The 22,477-nt window shown below is 46.0% G+C and overlaps 2 protein-coding genes across 3 annotated transcripts in view; both read right to left on the bottom strand.

The window, feature by feature from the left end:
- The window catches only part of kidins220a (kinase D-interacting substrate 220a), a 37,271-nt gene extending 24,959 nt beyond the window's left edge, over nt 1–12,312 (bottom strand). Inside the window, exons 1-15 of one of the 2 annotated variants that reach the window (XM_084482547.1) lie at nt 12,169–12,312; nt 8,470–8,631; nt 7,503–7,601; nt 6,775–6,873; nt 5,126–5,224; nt 4,857–4,955; nt 4,601–4,699; nt 4,100–4,297; nt 3,731–3,829; nt 2,695–2,793; nt 2,369–2,467; nt 1,803–1,980; nt 1,376–1,540; nt 869–1,048; nt 104–269 (exon numbers count right to left, since the gene is read on the bottom strand). In XM_084482547.1, coding sequence (XP_084338673.1) covers nt 104–269; nt 869–1,048; nt 1,376–1,540; nt 1,803–1,980; nt 2,369–2,467; nt 2,695–2,793; nt 3,731–3,829; nt 4,100–4,297; nt 4,601–4,699; nt 4,857–4,955; nt 5,126–5,224; nt 6,775–6,873; nt 7,503–7,601; nt 8,470–8,601 — 1,811 coding nt within the window. In that variant the 5' untranslated portion in view covers nt 8,602–8,631; nt 12,169–12,312. Of the gene's footprint in view, nt 1–103; nt 270–868; nt 1,049–1,375; nt 1,541–1,802; nt 1,981–2,368; nt 2,468–2,694; nt 2,794–3,730; nt 3,830–4,099; nt 4,298–4,600; nt 4,700–4,856; nt 4,956–5,125; nt 5,225–6,774; nt 6,874–7,502; nt 7,602–8,469; nt 8,632–11,126; nt 11,495–12,168 lie in introns of those variants that run through there. The other variant, XM_084482548.1, reaches the window with a different exon arrangement.
- Nucleotides 12,313–14,576: 2,264 nt separating this feature from the next.
- The window catches only part of mboat2a (membrane bound O-acyltransferase domain containing 2a), a 29,848-nt gene continuing 21,947 nt past the window's right edge, over nt 14,577–22,477 (bottom strand). The window contains exons 7-13 of the mRNA XM_084481787.1: nt 21,026–21,215; nt 19,382–19,574; nt 18,686–18,789; nt 18,530–18,594; nt 18,090–18,222; nt 17,625–17,776; nt 14,577–16,854 (exon numbers count right to left, since the gene is read on the bottom strand). Coding sequence (XP_084337913.1) covers nt 16,656–16,854; nt 17,625–17,776; nt 18,090–18,222; nt 18,530–18,594; nt 18,686–18,789; nt 19,382–19,574; nt 21,026–21,215 — 1,036 coding nt within the window. The 3' untranslated portion in view covers nt 14,577–16,655. The remainder of the gene's footprint in view (nt 16,855–17,624; nt 17,777–18,089; nt 18,223–18,529; nt 18,595–18,685; nt 18,790–19,381; nt 19,575–21,025; nt 21,216–22,477) is intronic.

Here is a 22,477-nt window from a genome sequence, read left to right as displayed (position 1 = left end):
CAAAAAATAACTTCCTTAAATCAAATTGTTGCACTAGTGTGTTTTTGCATAGCGTGTGTGTGCGTGAGCGTGCGTGCGTGCATGCGTGCGTGCGTGAGCTCACCTGACGGGCAGGGCGCGGGTGGTCTGCTCTGGCAGCTCGGGCGGGTTGACGAACATGAGTTTGAGCAGCAGCTCCAGATAGCCCACATGGCGGGCCAGCCGCGTGCTGATCACCCACGCCCAGTTCCAGCTCTCGCCCTCACGCCGCCCCCCGAAGAACACCAGCACTGCAGGGGGGCACAGGGGTCATCAATCACACGCAGTGACAGATGTGGTCATCATGACAGATGAGGTCATCATGACAGATGCAACAACTGCAAGTGAGGAGGTCGCCTGTGATTGGCCACTGCGGTACTTGATGGTGTTCTGGTTCAGCTCTGATGGTCTCATGCTCTATTGTTGAGTTGTGCTGCCCTCTAGTGGGCACAGCATGACTGACTCAATTAAAAATTGCCTTCATAGTTATTTTCCATTCCATCATTTTGAACCTGCACTTTTGTTTTCTTGTAGTTAAGCGTGAGCATCTATGATTTTCCGACTTGGTAGCTCGAACACACATAGGTCGGAGATGACGCGTTTCCCACTTTAGACTTTTCACCTCCGACCGTTAACGAACGCAGCATAACACCGTCGTGTTTGTGAAGTTCTCAGCCTGTGTAAACAGGCTAGTCGTGTGATGGTATCAGATCTTGCGTACCCGCTGATTCCCGATACTGCATTTTAGGCAGTATCAGAGGAATTTACAATTCCGGTATTGGAACAACTCTATCAGAGACCCCGCTTCCCCCCCCACCCCCCCCTACGTAGCCACGCCCCTGCATCTCACCGAAGAAGATGTAGAGCAGGGCAAGTAGGCTGAGGGACACGGCGATGGCAAGCTTGGGGTCCCCCGTGAAGCCCAGGACCAGCGCCACGGAGCCGCACAACAGGAGGGTGAGGAAGACCACCAGCCAGGAGAACTGGAACAGGGGCTCAATCTGCTGGCCCGCAAACGTCTTCATCTCGTCTGGGGGGCCGGGGACAGAGGAAGGAAGGGGCTCGTGAGAGTCTTTTACAAAAGCATCAAACAGTCAAAAGGAGGAAGTGCCTGAGAGGAAACTAAATACTTCCTAGTGTATATGCATTCATACCAATTATTTTATATATATATATATATATATATATATATATATACACACACACATACACTTTTCTTTACTTTTCTTTTTTATCAATAATCAATTCAATGTGTTTTTATTATTACGTGGATGCCCCTTTTCCCGGTCGTAACCCTAACCCTCTCTGGACCAATCCTCCAGTCCCCTGCTGGGACCGGCCTGCGTCTCTCTCTCACCCTCTAGCTTCTTGAGCAGGAAGGACTTGCCGCTGCCCCACTGGGCGTACAGCCCCACGCAGATGGGCGGCTGCATGGTGGGCTCGCTCAAGATGTCCGCCAGGGCGCTGCTGTACAGGTCGTAGCCCAGCATGTCCCCGTCCGACTCGGAGGGGGACAGGTGCTCTGGGAGGGGGGAGGGAGAGGGGGAGGGATGGAGGAGGGGGAGAGAGGCAGGAGAGGGAGGGAGGAGGGGGGAGGGGGAGGGATAGAGGAAGGAAGGAGAGGTTAAGAGAAAAGAAGTGTAGAAGAGAAGAGAGAGAAAGAGAGAGCAGGGTGGATGGGAGGAAATGAAGGAGGAACAGATGCACAGGGAAGACAAAGATAAGTTAAGAAACAAGCGCCATAACTTCTCATTCCAGATGTTTTAGAGGCCCTCTGCTCTTACTGGCTCCGAAGATCTGCGTGAGGATGCTCTTCTGGTGGGTGCAGTCGATGTTGTAGGGCGTCTCCCCGGCCTTGTTGGGCCGGTACAGCAGGCGGCCATCTTTAGGGTTCCTCAGCAGCAGCTCGGCCAGCTTGCGGCTCCGCCCCCGGATGGCGATGTGAAGGGGCGTGTCTCCTTTCTGTAGAACACACGGAACCAAAGCTGATAGAAGAGACAGCCGACTGATATTAAACATGCAGAGCATCCTTAGGTGATTGACATTTATATTCAAACTATTTTCCCATGTACTACCTTTAACCTATCACAGGTTTGTTCGTTTTTTATATTAAAAAGCCAAGTATAAAAAACTATTTGATACAATAATAAAACAAAATCTGAACTTTGTAGTTGTGCCTAATTTTATGTTACGTTAAAGAACAATGGAGACCCAGATGGAGGCATGTCTTGCTGTAGCCCACCACACTCACATCTTAACTACAGTAGTCATCACCAGTAAAGTGTTTTGAGATCTACCACATATCTTTACTCCAGTATCACCAGTAAGGTGAGGTCGTTCTGAGGACTACCTTGTCCACGGCAGACACCTTGGCCCCCTTATCCAGCAGCAGCTCCACCACCTCGATGTTCCTCATCTTGGTGGCTTTGATCAGAGGAGTCTCTGCCTCCTGGGACACACACACACACACACACACACACACACACACACACACACACACACACACACACACACACACACACAGTAAAACAGTGCCCAGTCCTCTCTGCTAGACGCCACAGACTCTACACGCTGCACCTTTACATTGAAACACTAAATATGTTTATTTTATTCTTGACTACAAGGAGGATGAGGTGGAATGAAGAACGTTGTGTGTTGAGTCTCCCAGTGGATTACCTTGGTGCAGCTCTCGGTGTCCGGGTTACACTGCAGGATGTCCCTCACCATGGTGGCGTTGCCTTTCTCCACCGCCCAGTAGAGGGCGGTCTTTCCATCCTGAGAGGAGATAGAAGCCGGTTTAACATGAAGAACAATGATGGCACAGTACAACTAGGGCCCATAGAAAAGATCTGGCTACCAATGGGTTTATCTTGTTAAAATACATTTCAAAATCACTAGGTACATTAAAATAATAAAATAAAATAACTTTGATAATGATAATAATAAAAACACTGTATATCATTTTTTTTGCCTCATAGCATAATTGCCTAAAAGCCATATTTTAAGGTTCATCTTGTAATTAGTGTAAAAGAAGCCTAAGTCAAATGGATGACTGAAGCAGATAATGATTATGGAATGTTCAATGCACTCTGATTGGCTTATGATACAGCCAATGAGGCACAGTGAATAGGCAGCATTAGAAGAGTAGATTTAGGTTACATGACTAAATATGACTAGGCAATTATGCTATGAGGCTAACGACTTGCATTGTGTCCCCAGAAGCGGTGCTGAGCAATGTCTGAGGTGCACTATGTGACACATGGGAGGGATCAGGACGTAGAGCGGGTTGACTGGTAACCAGAAGGTTGCTAGTTCGATCCCGGCTCCTCCTAGCTGTGTCGAGGTGTCCCTGAGCACAGGTGACACCTCACCCTAACTGCTCCTGTCGGTGTGTGAATGTGTGCATGAATGGGTGTATTTAAGGCAAAATGTGAAGCGCTTTGAGTGGACACTGGTTAGAAAGGTTTAATTTGCAGGGCTGAATGCAGTGGCGCTAGCAGTCCAGCGGGGGCGCCACACCACTGGGGGACCCATGCATCCTTATCTTAACATCTGATTCAGTTTTTAAAAAGAGAAGAATGTGTGAACCCTGGAGGAAAGGTCAGAGACAAAGTGACATCAATACTGGGAGCAATGCTGGTGTGTGACCCAACCAAGCTCCCAGTCTCCATCCCAGTGGACTCAGATGGAGCAGGGCGGGGTCAGGACTCACCTGGCCGCGGACGTCGATGTCTGCGTATTTGTTCAGCAGGGCTCGGACGATCTCGACATGGCCTCCTCTGACGGCTCCGATCAGCATCGTCTCCCCACTCTGGAGGGAAGGACAGAGAGGACGTGTTAGACCCAGTTAGACGCCCAAACTCAATTAAAAGGGGTTAAGGGGTCTAATATTAGACTCAGTGTTGGGTTGTTGCTAAGGGGTCTGATATTTGGGGTTTCACATCCCATTTAAAGGTTAAGGGGTCTGATATTACACTCAGTGTTGGGGTCTCACATCCCATTTAAAGATTAAGGTTAAGGTTAACATTGCATTTTAAGGTTGTTAAGTGTTAAGTGCTGGGTCGTTGTTGAGGGGTCTCACCCGGTCCGGGATGTTGACGTAGGTGCCTGCGTCCAGCAGGTCTTGGACAATTCCGGTGTGGCCCTCCTTGGCGGCGATGGCGAGGGCCGTGTTGCCGTCCTTGTCCGTCATGTTGACGTTGGGGTTCCTCTTCAGCAGCTCCTTCACCACGTCCGTGAAGCCACCCTTCACGCCCACGATCAGCGCCGTCATGGAGTTCTGAGGAGAGCGCAGGACGGGTTACAGCCTGGAGTAAGCTCCACTAGAAACCATCTGTTCATAACATCTTAGCATTTAACTTTGTGCCTTAGTGCAGATATATTAGAGGTCAACAGACAATGATGGTGAGACTAGACCTTCTCATGTAATTTTTTTAATGCATGCTTAATTAAAGTTATTAAGTTTTTTATGGAAGGAAATGGATGCTAAACTATAAATACCAAAATACAGATGAGTGAGTACGCTCTGAACGATCAGCAGAGACTGAACAGACCACATGATGGCAGAAGGTGAGTAACGTACCGCCCCCTCCTGGTCCACATCCGCTCCGTTGGCCAGCAGGTGCATGACGCTGTCGAAGTGGCCCTTCCTGGCCGCCCAGATTAGCGGGGTGGTGCCGTACTGAGGAGAGGACCAGAGTGAGTCAACCACAGGACACAGGCCTGGCTCACCTTAAGAGGTCTATCCAGATCCTTAATGTGTGAGGTACCTTATGGGTCCTCATACAGGTGGAGTGTGGGGTACCTTATGGGTCCTCATAAGGTGGTGTGTGAGGTACCTTGTCGGAGCAGTTGACCTTGGCCCCGTGCTGCAGCAGGAGATGGACGATCTCCCCGTGGCCGCGCCCGGCCGCCCAGATGATGGGGTACACGCTGTACTGTGGGACAGAAGACAGACTCACTACCTAGCAGTAACCAGGGCCTACCTGTGTACATCGTAAATCCTGTCCCATCTAGAGCCATTTACCATCCAGCAAACACTTTATTAATCAAACCCATTTACAACAGATTAATACATGTTCTTGAAGGTTGGGGTATGGTCCAGTACCTGGCCTGTGATGTTGGGGTTGGCTCCTTTCTCCAGCAGCATCTGGGCCACGGGGGTGCGGCCCTTATAGGCGGCCCACATCAGAGCGCTCCACCCCCCCTGGGAACACACAGCAGTCTCATGACGACAATGTTCCACATTGTCGTCAAGTACGAGCACATCGCATATCCTTTTCTAAGAATTTTTCCATGAGCTGCAAGGTAGTTGCAATATTAATTTTAATGAATGACATATAAATGAAAGATGAAAAGTGATCTTTGAATACAAGTATTGAATCAGTTATCAAATCAAACAAGAGAACACTATGACTACACAGAACGGCATTTCACCCTTATCCAGGGCTCAGGCAGGTGAGTTATTAGCAAATAGGGCGGCAGGAAAAACTGTAGCGTGTGTGTATTTATGGTGGATGTGAAACCGTTTCCAGTGAGCCAGCAGCAGTTACGGCCCACAGTGGTTTGGTTGTAATCTGTCATTACAGGGCTGCAGGCTCTGAGTCACGCCCCCTACAGCGCCAGGAATCAACAGCCTTACTCAGCTCCTCTATCAGGAACTGAGTAAGCTGACTCACAATCATGCGAGGCTACTCACATGAAAGACATCTCCTCCAATAGATCTAGTAGGGTCAGATATATATGTTTATTATTCACTTTGATTGGCAAGGCAGCAGCGACTCACAAAAAAACGATGCGAGTACTCTTTTTTTTTTTGACTGCCATCCGAGCTCCATTTAATGGCTACGGCTCGCTCTGATCGATGTGGACTTTTATGGCCCCTCACGTTACGTCTCCAACTCACAACACTCAACACACATCATACAAATATATTACATGGGTACACATGCTCAACAACACTCACGCTTCATTGTTAATAGTCCTTACTGTACCGTTGGTTCTCTTTCTTCTGACTAATATACTTATTGTAAGTTGCTTTGGATAAAAGCGTCTGCTAAATGCCCTGCTAAATGTAAATGTAAAATATAAATGTAATAGTCCAGTGACTACAGAGACGTGTACACATATGCAGGAGCTTAGCATTTGGGTTGATCTGAAGTGCTCCGTAGCTCCCCGTGGTGCTGGGCCATCCGGAGCTCATTTAATGGGATTACGAGCAGTGAGAGCATCCGCAGGAAGGTAATGTCCTCCTGCGGCCGTCTCTACACTAATGGATACGGCCTCATCCAAACGAGGACAGAGACCATTACAGGCAACAGGAACTACCGTCTAGTAATAAGCCAGAAGTATAACAAGCTTTGGTATCAAGTAGCATCTTGTGCTGCTGCTTTATGAAAATTTTAAAATACTTTTTTGTAAAGCTTAAACTTTTGTAAAGCTTAACCTTTTGTAAAACGACTGCGCAAACATGCTGTGATGTAAGCTTTGATCAACTAAAGTTCAAAACAACTTTTAAACAGCAGCGATCCTCCTCATCGTCTCTCTAGCCTCCAGCCAGCAGCGACCCTCTTGGTACTCACCCTAACCTCACCGTCTACCTAGCACCCAGGCAGCAGCGATCCTCCTGGTACTCTCCCTAGCTCCATCGTCTCCCTAGCACCCAGCCAGCAGCAGTCCTCCTGGTACTCTCTGCTCCGGGAGGAGAGGAGGACAGGAGGCCATGTCGCTGTGCTCCAGGTTACTCTCTGGTCTTACCATGTCTCTGTGCTCCAGGTTGGCATTGTTCTCCAATAACTCCTTCACCACTTCCAGGTGGCCTTCTCTGGCCGCCGAGATGAGCGCCGTCCAGCAGTCCTGCATAGAGCCATCGGTCAGAGGCGAGTACCCCCACAAACAGACATTCACACTCACTAACACACACACACACACACACACACACGACTACACCTACCAGCTGATCATACCAGAGACTCATGGAAGCGAGATCTGCTAGGGTCCAGGGAAAAGCAAAAGAGAGACGGCGCTCCGGTCCTCTCTCTCTCAGGAGTAGAGCGTGTGTGCGTGTGTGGCTTGCTGCGAGGGTGAGTGTGTAATAGCAGAGGTAAGGGCTGATGATTGGAAGGTGTGGGGTGTTGGCCGGTGAGTGGATGCTGTCATTTACTCGGGGGAAGCAAAGGTTAGAGCGCACAGAGAGCTGTCATTACGGCTCGTAATGGGTGCGTACTGAGCCACAGTGTGGTGAGATCAGTGGGGTGAAAGGTCAAAGCCAAAAGGTCACATGATGTCATGTGTGGGGTGGGGGGGGGGGGGGAGGGGGGGTCAAGTAAATATGAATTAATAAATTCAAACGCTTGGAAGTAAGCACACCCCCCCCGTGTGTGTGTGTGTGTGTGTGTGTGTGTGTGTGTGTGTGTGTGTGTGTGTGTGTGTGTGTGTGTGTGTGTGTGTGTGTGTGTGTGTGTGTGTGTGTGTGTGTGTTTTACCACATCATCCAGGTTAACGTTGGCGCCCCTCCTTATGAGCTCCTGCATGATCTCCAGGCTCCCCTGCTCTGCTGCCACCATCAGGGGAGTCTGGCCGTTCTGGAGGGAGAGAGACAGAGACAAAGAGACAGACAGACAGAGACGGCAATAATTAAATGTATGCAATAAATAACATCATCATTCTTAATCATGAAATTCCTTAAATCGAATCATTGCCCTATAGACAACTATAATAACAATCCAAATACTTTCCAAGTATTACGAGGAATAGACCAAGCCCTTTGTAGGCATGACTCTATTGTTTTTAAATCTAAAATGTTTAAAAGTAAAAAAAGATAAGAAAGAAATCCTAAAACAACCTGTATAAAAACAACCTACAGACTATGTTCAAATCAAAAATGAATATATTGATTAACACCTACTATTACTGCATTATTTATGATTCAGTAGTACACTTACACTTTGAGGAACAATTTACTTATAGAGCTCCAGCCCCCCTATTGCTAGTGAGCTAGACGACCAGACACAATATGATCAAATCAATACTGAATATATCCATTAATAACTACTATTACTGCATTATTTATGATTTACACACCTTCCTTATACTTTGAGGAACATTTAACTTGTTACTGACAGCTCTAGGCCCCCTCAGCAGCCCCCCCTCTGAAGCTCCCCCTCAGCAGCCCCCCCCCAGCATTCCCCCCTATGCAGCTCCCCCCAGCAGCCCCCTGCCGTTAGTGAGCCAGACACGTACTGGCTTAGCCCAGGAGGTAGAGCGGGTGGACTTGTAACTGGAAGGTTGCTGGTTCGATCCCCGGCTCGAGGTGTCCCTGAGCGAGACACCTCACCCTGACTGCTCCTGACGAGCAGGCTGTCCCCTTGCGTGGTTGACAGCGCCATCGGTGTGTGTATGCAAGTCGCTTTGGATAAAAGCGTCTGCTACATGTCGTAAATGTGTACTCACATCGCTGCGGCCGTCCACCTCCTTGAACTTGTCCAGGTGGGCCTTGATGGCGGCCAGGTTCTCCTCCTCCACGTGGCTAAAGAGGCTCTGGATTGCCAGCGTGGTCATCTTCATGGAGGTGGTGGTGTCCATGGCTAACCGCTAACCACGGGCGGGGCACCGCTGGGAGGGGACAGATGAAGGGGACTGATAAGCATGACCCACCCACACAGTGTGTGTGTGTGTGTGTGCATGCGGGCAGTAAAGAACACAGTAAAGACCAATGGCAGCATGTACCACACACACACACACACACACACACACACACACACAGTAGACCATGGTAGCATGCACCACACACTCAAACACAAATACAAAGGCCATGGTCTCTTATGACTGAGGGAAGGGTAGGACGGGGCGTCGTCCAGGACAACGACATTATGAGGATTTGGTTTTTAATCCAAATTTTAATTTGGATTTTTTTCAAAAATTAACATCGCCCAAAAATGTGCTTCTCTCTTTTTTTAGGGTAAGTCCATTTCCATATACAAGTCTGTATTTATATCTTCAGACTACACAAAAGGCTGTGACACATTTCTCCCAACTAATACAAGTAAAAATAATATAGCTAAATACAGCACCACAACTACTGTAGTATTACTTAATTTTAAGCAATTTAAGTTAATCTGCTTAGAATTTCTTCGTGGTTGCTACATTCTTTGTTTCTAACTTAGTCTACATTGAGCAGATTAATGATTGTTTAAACACCAGGCATTGCAATCCATCGCAGAAGAATAAGCCAAAGGCAGTGACACGTTTAAACCTTCAGTCTGAAGAATGTAGGCTGATCCTTAAAGCATAATACAACTCTTCCATGTAGCCTCTATGATAAGCAAAGAGCATCTCAGCCTTAATAGAACAAAAGGTTTGGAGCTCTCCTTCTGATGCTAACTCTGATTAGGGCCTCATTACTGGGATGCCGTACCCTACCCAGTAACAAGGTACCCAGCTCTCCTAGCTCCTCCCTCTGGCCACTCAGGCTAAAAATAAGACCTGGGCTTCTCAAGTGACTTCAAGCAGTCACAATGTTTGGATTAATAAAGGTCAACATCCACATATTATGATAAATAATATGTGTGCTCTGCGATCTCTCTCAAAAAAAAACTTACTTAAGTTGGTAGTTTAACGTAATATGACTAGACAGCAAACTGGCTCTAGATCAGAAAGATCTAGACACTGTCTTCTGAGCCCTCAGCCAGAACCCTATTCTGCCATCTTTGCATTCTGATCCCCTTCCAGACACAGTTCAGATTTCACACACTGGTGTTGACCGCGAGAGCCCAGGAGATAAACGTCAATCCTCTTAAGCCGAGCTGCATGCCTTAATGGGCCAAATTAACTGGATCGTTTAACCACGACTCCAGGAAGCCATGGGAAACAGAGAAAACACAGCCCTACAGAAGTACTCACTGTCGCAGCCTTAAGGAACCCAATGGGTCTTCCAGGCTGGTGAGGTTCCACAGGTCTGGTTAATAGGTGTGTGGCCAACAAGCCGATGGTAATCACATTACAGTGACAAAGGAAACTCGGCCCACACAGATGGGTTGCCATGTTCGCTTGCCTGTGGTTTTCTTTAGCTTCTTCTCAGAGTTATGTTAATAGATTTGAGGAACAGAACCGACCCTAACTTTGGAGATCAGGGATCAACCATCAAATCAGTTTGTCGTACTGGTTAAGAATGTATACTCCTTGTAGGTATTTGTGCATCTCACAATAAAAACCATAAATGTGTTTCAGTTTTTAATATTTCAGTATCATTGCAGCTTGCAGTTCATTCATTCGTGATCTCCACCAGTGCGACCAGATATCAACAAATGGTCTCCAGTCTTGCCACCCGGCCTGTGGCTTATCTGTTGAGCTCTCTGACCACAGCAATTATTAGGTTTTAGTGTATGGAAGCAGGACCAGCAGGCCATCTGATACGGCCGCTGTGCTTTGTCTGAGGAACAGACAATCAATAAAAAGGTCATTAATCATTCATCAAGCATGTCTATTCCATCATGTCCTGCCTACAGCCTACTGCCCACATCCTGGATGACAAAAACAAGACCATTCATGATAGTCATGGTGCCATGGGATGCTAAAGCACTTATATGTTCCCCATATGAACATATAACATAGGAGCGGTAATGCAAGGAGCCAATTCAATACACACTTCAAAAGAAGGTGTGGCTGACAGGAGACAAGTCAATCAATTCATTAAATCAAGTAAAGTTCCTCTGTGGAATGGAATTAAATATTAAATCAAAAAGAATGTGCTGCATGTAAATACATACAGGGCACCAACCACACATTGGTTTGATGTGATTGGCCACACTGAGACACATAGAAAGAGAATCCTTTGTTTACTAAAGAGACAGGACACACCCTCATGAACTCAGCAGTGAATTCAACAACCACACACAAATTAAAACACGAACCTGGGAGAAATCAGTAATACCCCAAAATAATATATATATATATATATATATAAATTGCCAAAGAGATAGCAATGTGACACAAACTTGCCACACATTCACAATATCTGAGACAAAACAAATGTATAGAAAAACTACTAAGCCAACAGGAAGCAACGACTAAAATGTGCGAAATAATGTCATCAAATTTAAACAGCTTACCTTTATTCTAGCTCAAGTTGCTTTCGCTTTTAAAAACGGTAAACGGTCTCCCCGCTGTATCCCTGCTCGGTCAGTGACGATCAGAAGCCCCGGACCAACCTCAGCATCCCCCCTTTGACGAGCCTCTGAATGTTAATGAGGGGATGGGCTTCACTCTACACCCCTTCGCTCTCACACACAATAGACACACACACAATAGACAGGCAACACACACGCGACCACAGTGGCGTCTACCGCGCTGACCGGGCATAGACGGAGGAAGATGAAACCGCAGATGCGATTTATATACTTAACTTTTTAGAATCTATGTCTACAGTGATTCGTTTACATCCAACCGATCAACATGTGACTCATGTGTATCTCTTGTCGTCAGAGAAACCCTGGCCCCCTGGCGCTAAGAAGTCAAGATACACCCTCAAAAATAGTGTTTTCTTTAGCCTTCACTATTCAGACCCTCAGTCATCTGCTGCATGGACCAGATCAGACCTCATGGAGTGTGTAACATCAGACCAGACCCACCTCACTGAGTGTGTAACATCAGACCTCACTGAGTGTGTAACATCCGATCAGACATCAATATCTTACTTCTCACTAACTACCACAAGAAAAGATCTTCTGCACGCCAAGTCTGGTGTTTTTCAGACGGGTGGGCAGATAAAACCAACTTACTTACACACATTAAAACTGGTTAACTCTGCATCGTGAGCACTGACGTTACTAACGTTACAGGATGTGTGTGAAAGACAACCCTCTGATAATGTATTATAGTAAAATATATTATAGTAAGGTGCGGGTATTTATGTGTGAGAGACAAGTTTGACAAGACATGGCTCAAGTTTATCTTGTGCCTACTGTTAATGTTAAACCAAATGTTTTTTAGAGAGAAGAACAAGATCAGGCGGAGGGCTCGTGACGTCACCAGGAAGCAACAGCTTGACGCTAGCCCCGTTAGCTCCCCAGCGGAGCTATCATGCTACAGTTAGCCCGCCTGCTCCAGCTATTAAAGTAGTTGGATTGTTGGTAATAATAAAAAGTTAACTACCTTTCACAGGAAAAACGACCTGCGCACCAAGGTTACTCCGCTGAAGTGGTTAGTCGTGTCGCTCTGTGGCGGGTTAACCGGGTTAAGGTGGTGATAATGGTGACTTTTCAGCTCATATTGGAGGCTACTGGTGTGTTTACTTGAACTCTTTCTCCCCAGCTACTACAGTGAACCGGTAACTCGGAACTCCCCATGGTAACTCCGCCCAGCTACTACAGTGAACCGGTAACTCCACCCAGCTACTACAGTGAACCGGTAAATCCACCCAGCTACTACAGTGAACCGGTAACTCCACCGAGCTACTACAGTGAACCGGTAACTCCACCGAGCTACTACAGTGAACCGGTAACTCCACCGAGCTACTACAGTGAACCGGTAACTCCGCCCCCGCCCTGAGGAGCCAGGGGGTCTTCTGGGGCTCCTCAGAATGTCTTCTGGGGGTCCTCAGGGGCCTGCGGGCCAAGCTCCAATGTTATTTGGCCTCCCAGATCATTTTAGAAATGTAAATAACAGTATCTCTTTATATAAAAATAATTTGTATTATATTTCCATTCTAAGCGCTAATCAGGAAACATTACTAAACAGGTGTTTTAATGTATACAATGTATACATTGTATACATTAAAACACCAACTTAACTATGGAAAAAAAAATGGAGTAAGTCACAAAACCCAACCTGGTTGCCAACCCCTGCTCTGTCTCTTCCTGCTGTTTCTGCCCAAGTGGCTCGATTATATTAGGAACTTGTGTTTTATTGCTAAAAGAATGAAAAGCCCAATATTTTAATGTTTTGATATATTTTAGGTAAATATTATTTGTATTTACCTCAAATATATTATGTTATATGTGAAATATATATATATATATATATATATATATATATATATATATATATATATATATTTATTTATAAAACGGGGGGCCTAAATCAAGCGATCTGATTGGTTCCCAACCGTTGTATATTGAGCGTATACACACAGCTATGACGCCCGTTCAGTTTACAGAGTCCAGTATCACTCCGCGCCTAACTTGAACTGTTGTTTATTTATATATAAAAGCGATAGCATAGTTCACTGAAGCCTAAAAAAGCCTGTAAAGCAATAGGCACACGGTCGCCGGCAATTTAGCCTTCTAAATTGCTAAATTGCCGGCGAACCAAGCTACCGTCTCTAGCCTTCTCTCTGAAGGACGCTAGTGTGTTGCATAGCAACCGCCGTACACTTTGCCGGCAGCCAGGAGGGACTACTTTTCTGTATTCGTTAAAAAAAATGCTTTTCCGACTTTCTAGCTTTTTCAAAATTGAGGGTGTCTATGACTTTAATTTCGCCATATTTACGTAACCGTTTTATAAAAGCAATAGATCACTTCAGTCAGTGATATACGGTCATTATACCACAGTGAAGGGGGTCGCCGCCCCTCCCCTCCGCTGCGCGTCGGGACGGACAACGCCCCTTAACTGTGGTATAATGAGCGTATACCACAGCCTGTCGTGATCTATTGCTTAAATATATAATATTATTAATATATATGTGTATATGCATATATATATATCCTTCAGTAATGAGTGGATGAGATTATTTTTGACTACTTTGTATTCCTACCAGGTCTACCATACCTTATAGGCCTCTGTAACATTTGACCAAAATACCGGTGAGACAGCAATATCAGTAAATAGAGGGTCTAGAAATTCGAGTTTTACAGTATGAAGAGTGGTGAGAACTGTGGGAATCTTCCAGGGCAAACGCCTCCGTTGTTGGTGTGAATCCGAGCCTGTGACCTTCACCTGCTCCTGACCGGAGGTAGGATGTGGGTCAGTGTAAGGTTTCCTGTTATCTGCCATCTGTTCAGTGCTGAGTAGGGGTTGGTCTGCAAGCCTTGAAATCCCATAATTCCACAACTAACATGGAAAAGTCAAATGGGTATCAAACATTGTACAATTTATAATATAGATTTGATTTAATATTATCATTGCTTTATTTTTTTATAATATTGCTTGATCTAATGTAGTTTTCCTTTACATTTATTTATTATAAAACTTTGGTTTCATTTTGTGGAATTATTTCAGCCTGAAAATGTTTAAACTTAGCATGTCCACATCTATCAGATCTGTGTGTGTCTTTATAATCTGCTTACAACACACCGGTAACAACCATTCACACAACACAGGTGTATACAAACCACACAAGCACTGAGCAGCGTCTTCGCAAACAACCTGACGATTGACTCAATGTCGGCCACCACTGCCTCACCCTGTCACTTCCAAATGACACCATGAAGGGCTAGTGAGAGGATGAAAGAGATATGTGGATGAGCACCACAACAGATGATCCCCGATGAAGGCCTTAAGAACAACAGAGACACACGCAGACACAAGTTTTTATATTAGTGTTGAAAAATAATTTCTCTTTAATCACATAAATTCGATTTGTTTTTATACGAGCTGCAATACAAATCTTTCCACAATCTTCTTTTGACACAAAAATACAATTGAGTTACCCAACATACGTGTACATGGAAACACAGGCACACGCCCACCCACGCAGAACACGCGCGCCACGCAGGATTTGGCACTAGAGACATATGGAACGGTGTGCAGTGATCTGCTGGTTGGTCGCCATGCAGTGCAGTACTTGCTATGTTGGAAGAAGATGTCCCTTTTCCTTTAGTTGGGTCACACGTTACCTACCGAGGCTCTGGCTACAAATATAGTGTACTGTAAACCACATTAACATTTACAAATCACACGGACACACACACGCACAAACACACTTATGGCAGGACTATGCGAGGTTATTGAGGGTGCGAGGGGATAAAGAGGCCCCCCCCCCCACACCAAATCAAATGATAGCCAAGCAGTCTTTTTTTATAGAAATTGTACACATTTAAAACACAGGGTATTTTGTGCTTGAAAACGCACCATGTGCATTAACACATTAAACGTGGGAAATTAAGTATTTGTAAAAGTACAGAACATAAGCACATGAAGATTTTTTTTTACTGATTGACTTGTTAGAGAATATTGAATATTAGGAACCAATGAAAAATTGGCTGAAGGAAGCCTTGCTTGAACATTAAAGACACATTTTGAGACCAAAGAAGTGAACACAACTAACCAAATCATATTCTCCCAATATTGAATAATATTACTCCCTCAATCGAAAATTTCTTGTAGTAAACAGAGAATTAATATATTTGTTTTGTCGTCAATCCAATTCACTAATGACAATTATTGCTACTGGACATGTCATATTATTGTGAAGGATGCAATGCTAAATACCCAATGACCTTTGAACTCTAGACCTTTTGTTTATGATAAGGAAGACAAACCAACTAAAACCAACTATTAGACTATTATAGTCATTTAACAGAGTTTTAATACTGATTATCCTTTTCAGTGGCAAAAATTGAACATAGCCGATAGGAATCATCAGATGAATCATATATCACTTATTTATATATATATTTTTTAAATGACAGAAAACCCTGTGTCATAAATCTATAAAGAAAATACATTAACATTACATTTATGGATGATTTAATAAATATACTTTGTCCAACAAATCTTTAACAAATTAATCAAATTATCTCTGTGTTTTCATTTAGACAGGCCAAAACTCTTGGCCGTTCTTGGCGGCCAAGAGGCATTTGATCCCAGAACGTGTTTCAGTCCATATCTCTAGTATAAAAAGGTTCATATACAGTGTAAAGTGTGCCCACTGGACACAGAAAGACAAATCAGAAGGAAAGAAATATAAGGCCGGTTAGAAATTGGCAGCTGACCATAAAATTGTATTTTTTTTCTATTTGTTGGAGGCATCTTGCATCCGACCAAACCCATCACTCACTCTCTCACACACACACACACACACACACACACACACACACACACACACACACACACACACACACACACACACACACACACACACACACACACACACACACACACACACACACACACACACACCAAGGCCTCTATTCTCTAAACGCCCCCCGCTGGGAGACTGCAGCTCAGTGCGTGCAGGGTGAGGTTTTCAGCATCCTACCGCTTCACCAGTCGAGTACACCGAGGGTTTAAGGCCACTTGGAAGTCAAGTCAACATTCCCTGCATCATTTCCACTAAGCGTATGCAACTATTATGACTTATAATTATGAACAACTAGAATCACTCACACATTGTCTCTCTCCATCCCCACGCCTTGCATACATTCTTCTACTGCCCCCAATACTCAAAATAAAAAAAATACAACTAAATATTCCAGTCATCCTTTGCTACTGTGGGAACCCAACAAGGCTGTCCGTCCGTCTGTTCTGTTCCAAGAGTCTGAAGTCTGTTCAGTTGTATTTGGTTCTTTGTCCCTGGTGTTGAGACCCGGCCACTTTGCCAGTGAGCTCACTGATCCTTCCTTAAGTCCAGCTCCGCTCTGCTTCTGGTTCTGCAGGAGGAGGGCCGGGGCGGTCGGCCCTCCAGCGCCCCCCTGTGGAGCTCATGTGTCCTTCTTGTTGCAGTTGTTGTCCGTGGCGGCGTTGGGGTCACTCTGCTGCATGTCCTCCCCATTAGCGCCTCCTTCCTGCTGGAGCCCGGCCTGCTGCCCCTGCTGCTGCGTGTCTCTGGGCCGCCTGGCCCGCACCGGGAGCACCAGCACCAGCACCAGACACAGCAGGTGGATGCAGTAGCTCCAGGAGCTGGGGAAACAACACAATCAGACGGGACTGTTGGGAGTTGCAGTAAATGGGCTGAAAGCGAAGAGTTGGCGTAAAGATGCATTTAGTTTTGAAATAGTAGGAAAAGAGTAGCACTGTTAAGATAGCCATCCAATTAACATACATCATGTTCAGAATAGCTTTTGTAACTTGGATATTTAAAAAAAAAAAATTGTAGTCAAACTCCGCTGAGTTTGGTAACGATTGCTGTCATCCACACATCAGGAATAAGGGCTACTGGCCAACATTGAGAGGCTAACTTCTGGTCTGAAGCCTCTTTAATGAGACTGCTTTAGATCCTCTCTAAAGAAGCTGGTTCCACAGCCACCCGCTCCTCCAGATGTTCCAGACAACTGTTGGCTCTTTTACATCTCCCTGGATAAGCAACACCCCCCCGCAGGTTAGGCTCCTGTCAAGGCGGCACTGAGCTTCTGATCCGAGGAACAGCAGGGTGAGAGAAACGCTCCTCACTACTAACGCACCCCTGCTCTGTTCCTATGAGGGGGGGGTTGCTAGACCTACTTCATGTTAGAAAAGAGCATCATCATTCCCTGAAGTACAAGTGCCTCTTCTAGGGGGGCAGAGGATCAGGAGGGAGAGTGGGTTGTCTGGGAACCAGGAAGTTGATGGTGCGGTCCCCAGCTCCTTTTAGCAAGAATAGCCAACAATGATCTTCACAGCATGAGAGCCCCGGTCTGTACTGAGGCTGGTACCAGGTCACACTCACACTCACACACACGACCCGCCTGTACCTGTAGAACTGCAGCGAGGGTCCCACGGCCAGCAGGACGAAGGGCACCACCGTGTAGCTGATGGCCACCTGAGTCCCCGCCCACGTGATGACATCATAGACACGCCTCCGGAGGTCAGAGGTCTGGAAGTGAGGCCGGACATTGTGCCTCAGCTGGGAGGAGGAAGAGGAAGAGAGGCATCGTTATTGGATCATAATCATTGCGAATATATTATACATAATAGATCATAAATATGATCACATGATGCTTGATGATGTTTTAGGAAAGATGGGGGCAGGTTATCCCCATGGTTACAACCAACGCCAAGAACCAACGCCAAGAAGTTCAAAAAGAAAATGTGGTTTTGGGTTCAGTGGCTCTTTAAGAATGCCTTTAGAGGCAGACAGGCTGTATATCTGTGTCTTTCTACGGTAGCACGGCACATTGAGCCTTCCTCCCCCCGCTGTGATATAATTAAAGACTCACTGCACGCGCTGCCATCGTCATGGCGATGCCGCTGAGGAAGGTCAGGTAGTAGCCGGGGTACACCCCGTGCCAGATGGCCGACAGCAGGAAGGTGGCGGCCGTGGGGTTGAAGGGACAACGCTCGTAGCACACCCTGTAGACGGGACAGGATGGGAGACGGAAGAGGACGGGAGAGGAGGAGTGGAAGGGATGGGAGAGGACGGGAGAGGACGGTGGAAGTTACAGGGATGGAGCAGATCACCATCTGTTATGTATTGCTCAATAATCACCACAGCAGTCGGTGCTACAAATCAATGTATGCTCTGCGGTAGGTGAATATAGGTCAAATACACTGGTCAACTCACTGCAAACATACATATTAAATGAAATTTCTGCCATGTCAGTTACTCTAGATGCCACTAAGTTCAATGCACCCTTAACCCCTAACCCTTAAACGTTACCTCTTGAGCCAAAGGGCCGTCTGGATGTTCCAATTGTCGATGAACATCTTGAAGCTGGTGGCGAACTGAAAGGACAAGCATGAGGATGATGTTAGACTGAGAACGAGGGGTCGATCCTCACAGCATGGTGTCAGGGCGCAGCACAGCGGCCCCTACCTCGATCTCCAGGATGTTGAGGTTGGAGACGCGGTCCCAGCGCGAGGAGCCGTCCTTCCGGTACCCGTTGAAGCCAAACCCTGCGGCGTTGTTGATGGCGTCCGCTGAAAATAACATCACATTTACATTTAGGGCATTTAGCAGACGCTTTTATCCAAAGCGACCTACATTAAGTACATTTGTACAATTGTTAGGTTAAGTACTATTAGTACTATTTTTAAGTGCCAGGACTTACAATGTACAATAAGTGCATACATCAAGTGCCAGGACGTACAACACACAATAAGTGCGTAAGAGGGGTGTGGGGGGGAGGCTATGCAAAGTCTAGGTGAACTCTGTACATAACATATCATTCATCTCATCTTATCGGGGGTGAATCTGAGAAAGATATCTGTGAAATGTATGAAGAATTGCCACTGGACCGCACATGTGTTTGGTGTATGGAAGAAGTGTACCGCTAGTAGCCACTAGATGGCACCGTATCACACATCAGTTTACCGGTCATAAACACAATTCATCTTTCCTCGCAAAAAAGAAAGAAAACTAAATCCCGCAAAAATAGAAAATTAAAAAACGAATAGCACAAAGTCACTTAGTATATCCCTTAGTGGATAATGACCTATTCATTGTTTCATCACTAAATACTATTTAATGAAGTGACTTTGGTAGGTATGTGACGGTTTGCAGCAGCCCCACCTAGAGTCCAGACGAAGTAGTACTTGGGCCGGAGCGCCAGCATGGCCAGGTACAGGTAGAGGACCTGCTGGTAGAAGGGGGTGCTGGCGACGAAGGAGGGCTCCACCGACCGCTCCACCGCCATCCCCTTGCACAGAGCCAGGTACACGCCCAGCGAGACGCCACAGGTGACCAGCTTGGAGAGCACGTCCTTCTGCGAGGAGGCGAGGGGACAGGGAGAGGAGGAGGGGAGGATACAGGGGGGAGAGAGGGGGAGGAGACCAGCAGACCAGGAGATGAAGAGATGAGGAGACAAGGAGCAGAGATAGTGGGGCTTTAATGCAGTTTCAGTACAGTTCAAATGACTGTGATTGATTATGAGGATTATTAATGATTGAGTTGGTCAGAGTAGTCGGTAAAAAGCCACTAGCTGATCCACCAGGTTGATCCTCCATAACCCTTTGGCCAATGTTTCTGTGCGTTCAGTCATTCACACGTTCGTTTGGATCGGTGTTATTGGTAGAAATCAGGAACAGGCGACCTGTCGTTTTGTCAAGTTGCCTCAATGAAATTCTATTATTTTGTATGTTTATTATCGTTACTTAAAACCGTCTCAATGAGACCTTTGATAGAAAGATAGATCATTTAACTTGTCTTAGTGCTGACTCATTGTGTGTATTAGCTCATCAATTAACTTGTCTTAATGCTGACTCATCGTGTGTATAAGTGCATCAATTAACTTGTCTTATTGCTGACTCATCGTGTGTAGTAGCTCATCAGTTAACGTCTCTTAATGCTGACTCATCGTGTGTGTAATCGTAACTTTCTCTTTATCCCTTGCCCCACTTAAGTCCTGCCGTGATTTTAATTGGGCAGAAGTGAGTCAGAGGTGGATTAACCCCTTCACCCCTCTCCTCTCTCCTCTGTCAGGGTTGGAATACAAGCTAATTACATAGCAACCACTGTAGACATTGTTCCAGGATTAAATATCTTATAACCACGTTTTGTCCCCCAGGCAGAACTCGACACGGCTCTACGTATTTACTATTGTTATTGATCTGTTGTCCTGAAAGTTGTAAGAGTACACTCCCAGCCACAGGTCATCACTTTAAACTAGGAGTTGGGGTGGTAGTGCTTTCACATAGAACTTTCATTATCATATATCGTACCTCTCTTCTAAATATGACTTTACGATACAAGAGGGAAAAGTGACTAGTTTGCAGCTACAAGTATTAGTGAAATTTGATCTTTTGATGACTAATTGTTCATATAATTGCTGTAACACTTCAAACAATACCTCAGTAATGACATGTTTCTATTCAAACACGATTCACATTGTCTGAAGTGTGTTTGTACATGAATCTGTGCGTGCATCCATAAGTGCGTCCATAAGTGCGTATGTTCGCATGCATCTGTGTGTATTTATTTAACTCTCACCTCCAAAAGCATATTTACTCAAAAACAACATCATGTACCATGGGGTGAGGAAGAGTCTGCTATAGAGCAGAGACGTATGGATCTTAGATTAGGCGCTACAATGGGGTGTGGATAGTCTGCTAGAGTACAGATGTATGGATCCTAGACGCTAGAGGCCACAGACGCTAGAGGCCACAATGGGGTGAGGAAGCTCTGGGGCAGAGGTGTATGGTCCTCCAGCAGACGTACCTTGGGCGAGGGCTCGCTGAGCTTGACCTTCCCGTTCTCCTTGCCGTTGGCCATCTCCCCATGGAGGGGGATGTGGTACCCGCTGCCCTCGATGAAGGCCATGTAGTCGTTGTAGGAACAGGTGGGGCCCGCCAGGATGCTCATGAAGTTACAGTTGTAGCTCAGGTACTCCAACAGGCTGGGCATCCGCCTGAGGGCACAGCGGGGCACAGACACAGGAGGCTGATACATGACACTAGGCCTGGGCAATAAAACAATAAATTATCCTATCGTGATAGACTTTTGATCAATATCAATATAAAACATGTTCAGAGACTGGAGAGACTGGACCACCGAATCTAGCAGCTGGGTTTGTTACACAAACACGGTTCCATACTTATTTACAATATTTGAGTGTTTTTCATTGTTGTATCGACATTGGAGTATTTATCAATGAAGAACAGTGGAAGGTCATATTAAGTGTTAAACAGAAGTGTTTGAATCCAGCATGGTAATTCCTAGTCTGATCAATAGTTATCGATATCGATCAATATGATCAAGTTATTTCGTGATATCTTTCAGCCATATCGCCCAGGCCTACATGACACACAGCACAGACAGAGGAGGCTGATACATGACACACACACACACACACACACACACACACACACACACAGGAGGCTGATACATGACACACACACACACAGGAGGCTGATACATGACACACACACACACACACACACACACACACACACACACACACACACACACACACACACACACACACACACACACACACACACACACACACACACACACACACAGGAGGCTGATACATGACACACACAGAGATACCATGGCAACACACGGACCGCCACACAGAACCCTGGGTCCTGGTAAATCTCTTGTTTATCATCATAACATTTAATTCAATTCAATCAAATTGTATTGTATTTGTATAGCCCTTAATCACAGGTACAGTCTCAAAGGGCTTGTAATCATAAAACGTTACCATGTGGAATAATTTGCAAGTCAAAATCAGTTATACGCGGCTGTGTTCCCCTTTATCGTGTTGATGAGGACGTAGCAGTGTTAAGCTAGTTAGCTTGAGTGCCTGTGCGGAGGCTGTGTGTACACACTGTGGCTCATCACGTCCTGCTCGACCCTGAGACACTGGGGACCAGCAGCCTCCCCTCATTTCCTGCTGCGCTGTGCTACTGAACTCTCACACAGGGCCAGGACTCTCATGGGGACGGCTTCTCTTTCTCTAACTGCTGCGACCGTTTCCAGTGGGCCGCTCCCTGGGTCCTAGTGCCCCACGTCTGTGTGCTCAGGCCGGGGTAATAAAGCGGACACTCACTACGGTTGTCATGTGATGGTCAGCCGGGCTCATCACCTGACAACCTGCCTTCCTCCTTCATTAGTGAGAGCAGCTGTTGACATACACCGCTGCCATGGTAACGGAGCAAACAC

Source organism: Micromesistius poutassou (genome assembly GCF_964030765.1).
Source record: "Micromesistius poutassou genome assembly, chromosome: 17".
Classification (NCBI taxonomy): domain Eukaryota; kingdom Metazoa; phylum Chordata; class Actinopteri; order Gadiformes; family Gadidae; genus Micromesistius; species Micromesistius poutassou.
Note: the sequence above shows the minus strand (reverse complement) of the source record. Positions and strands in the feature narration are given on the sequence as shown.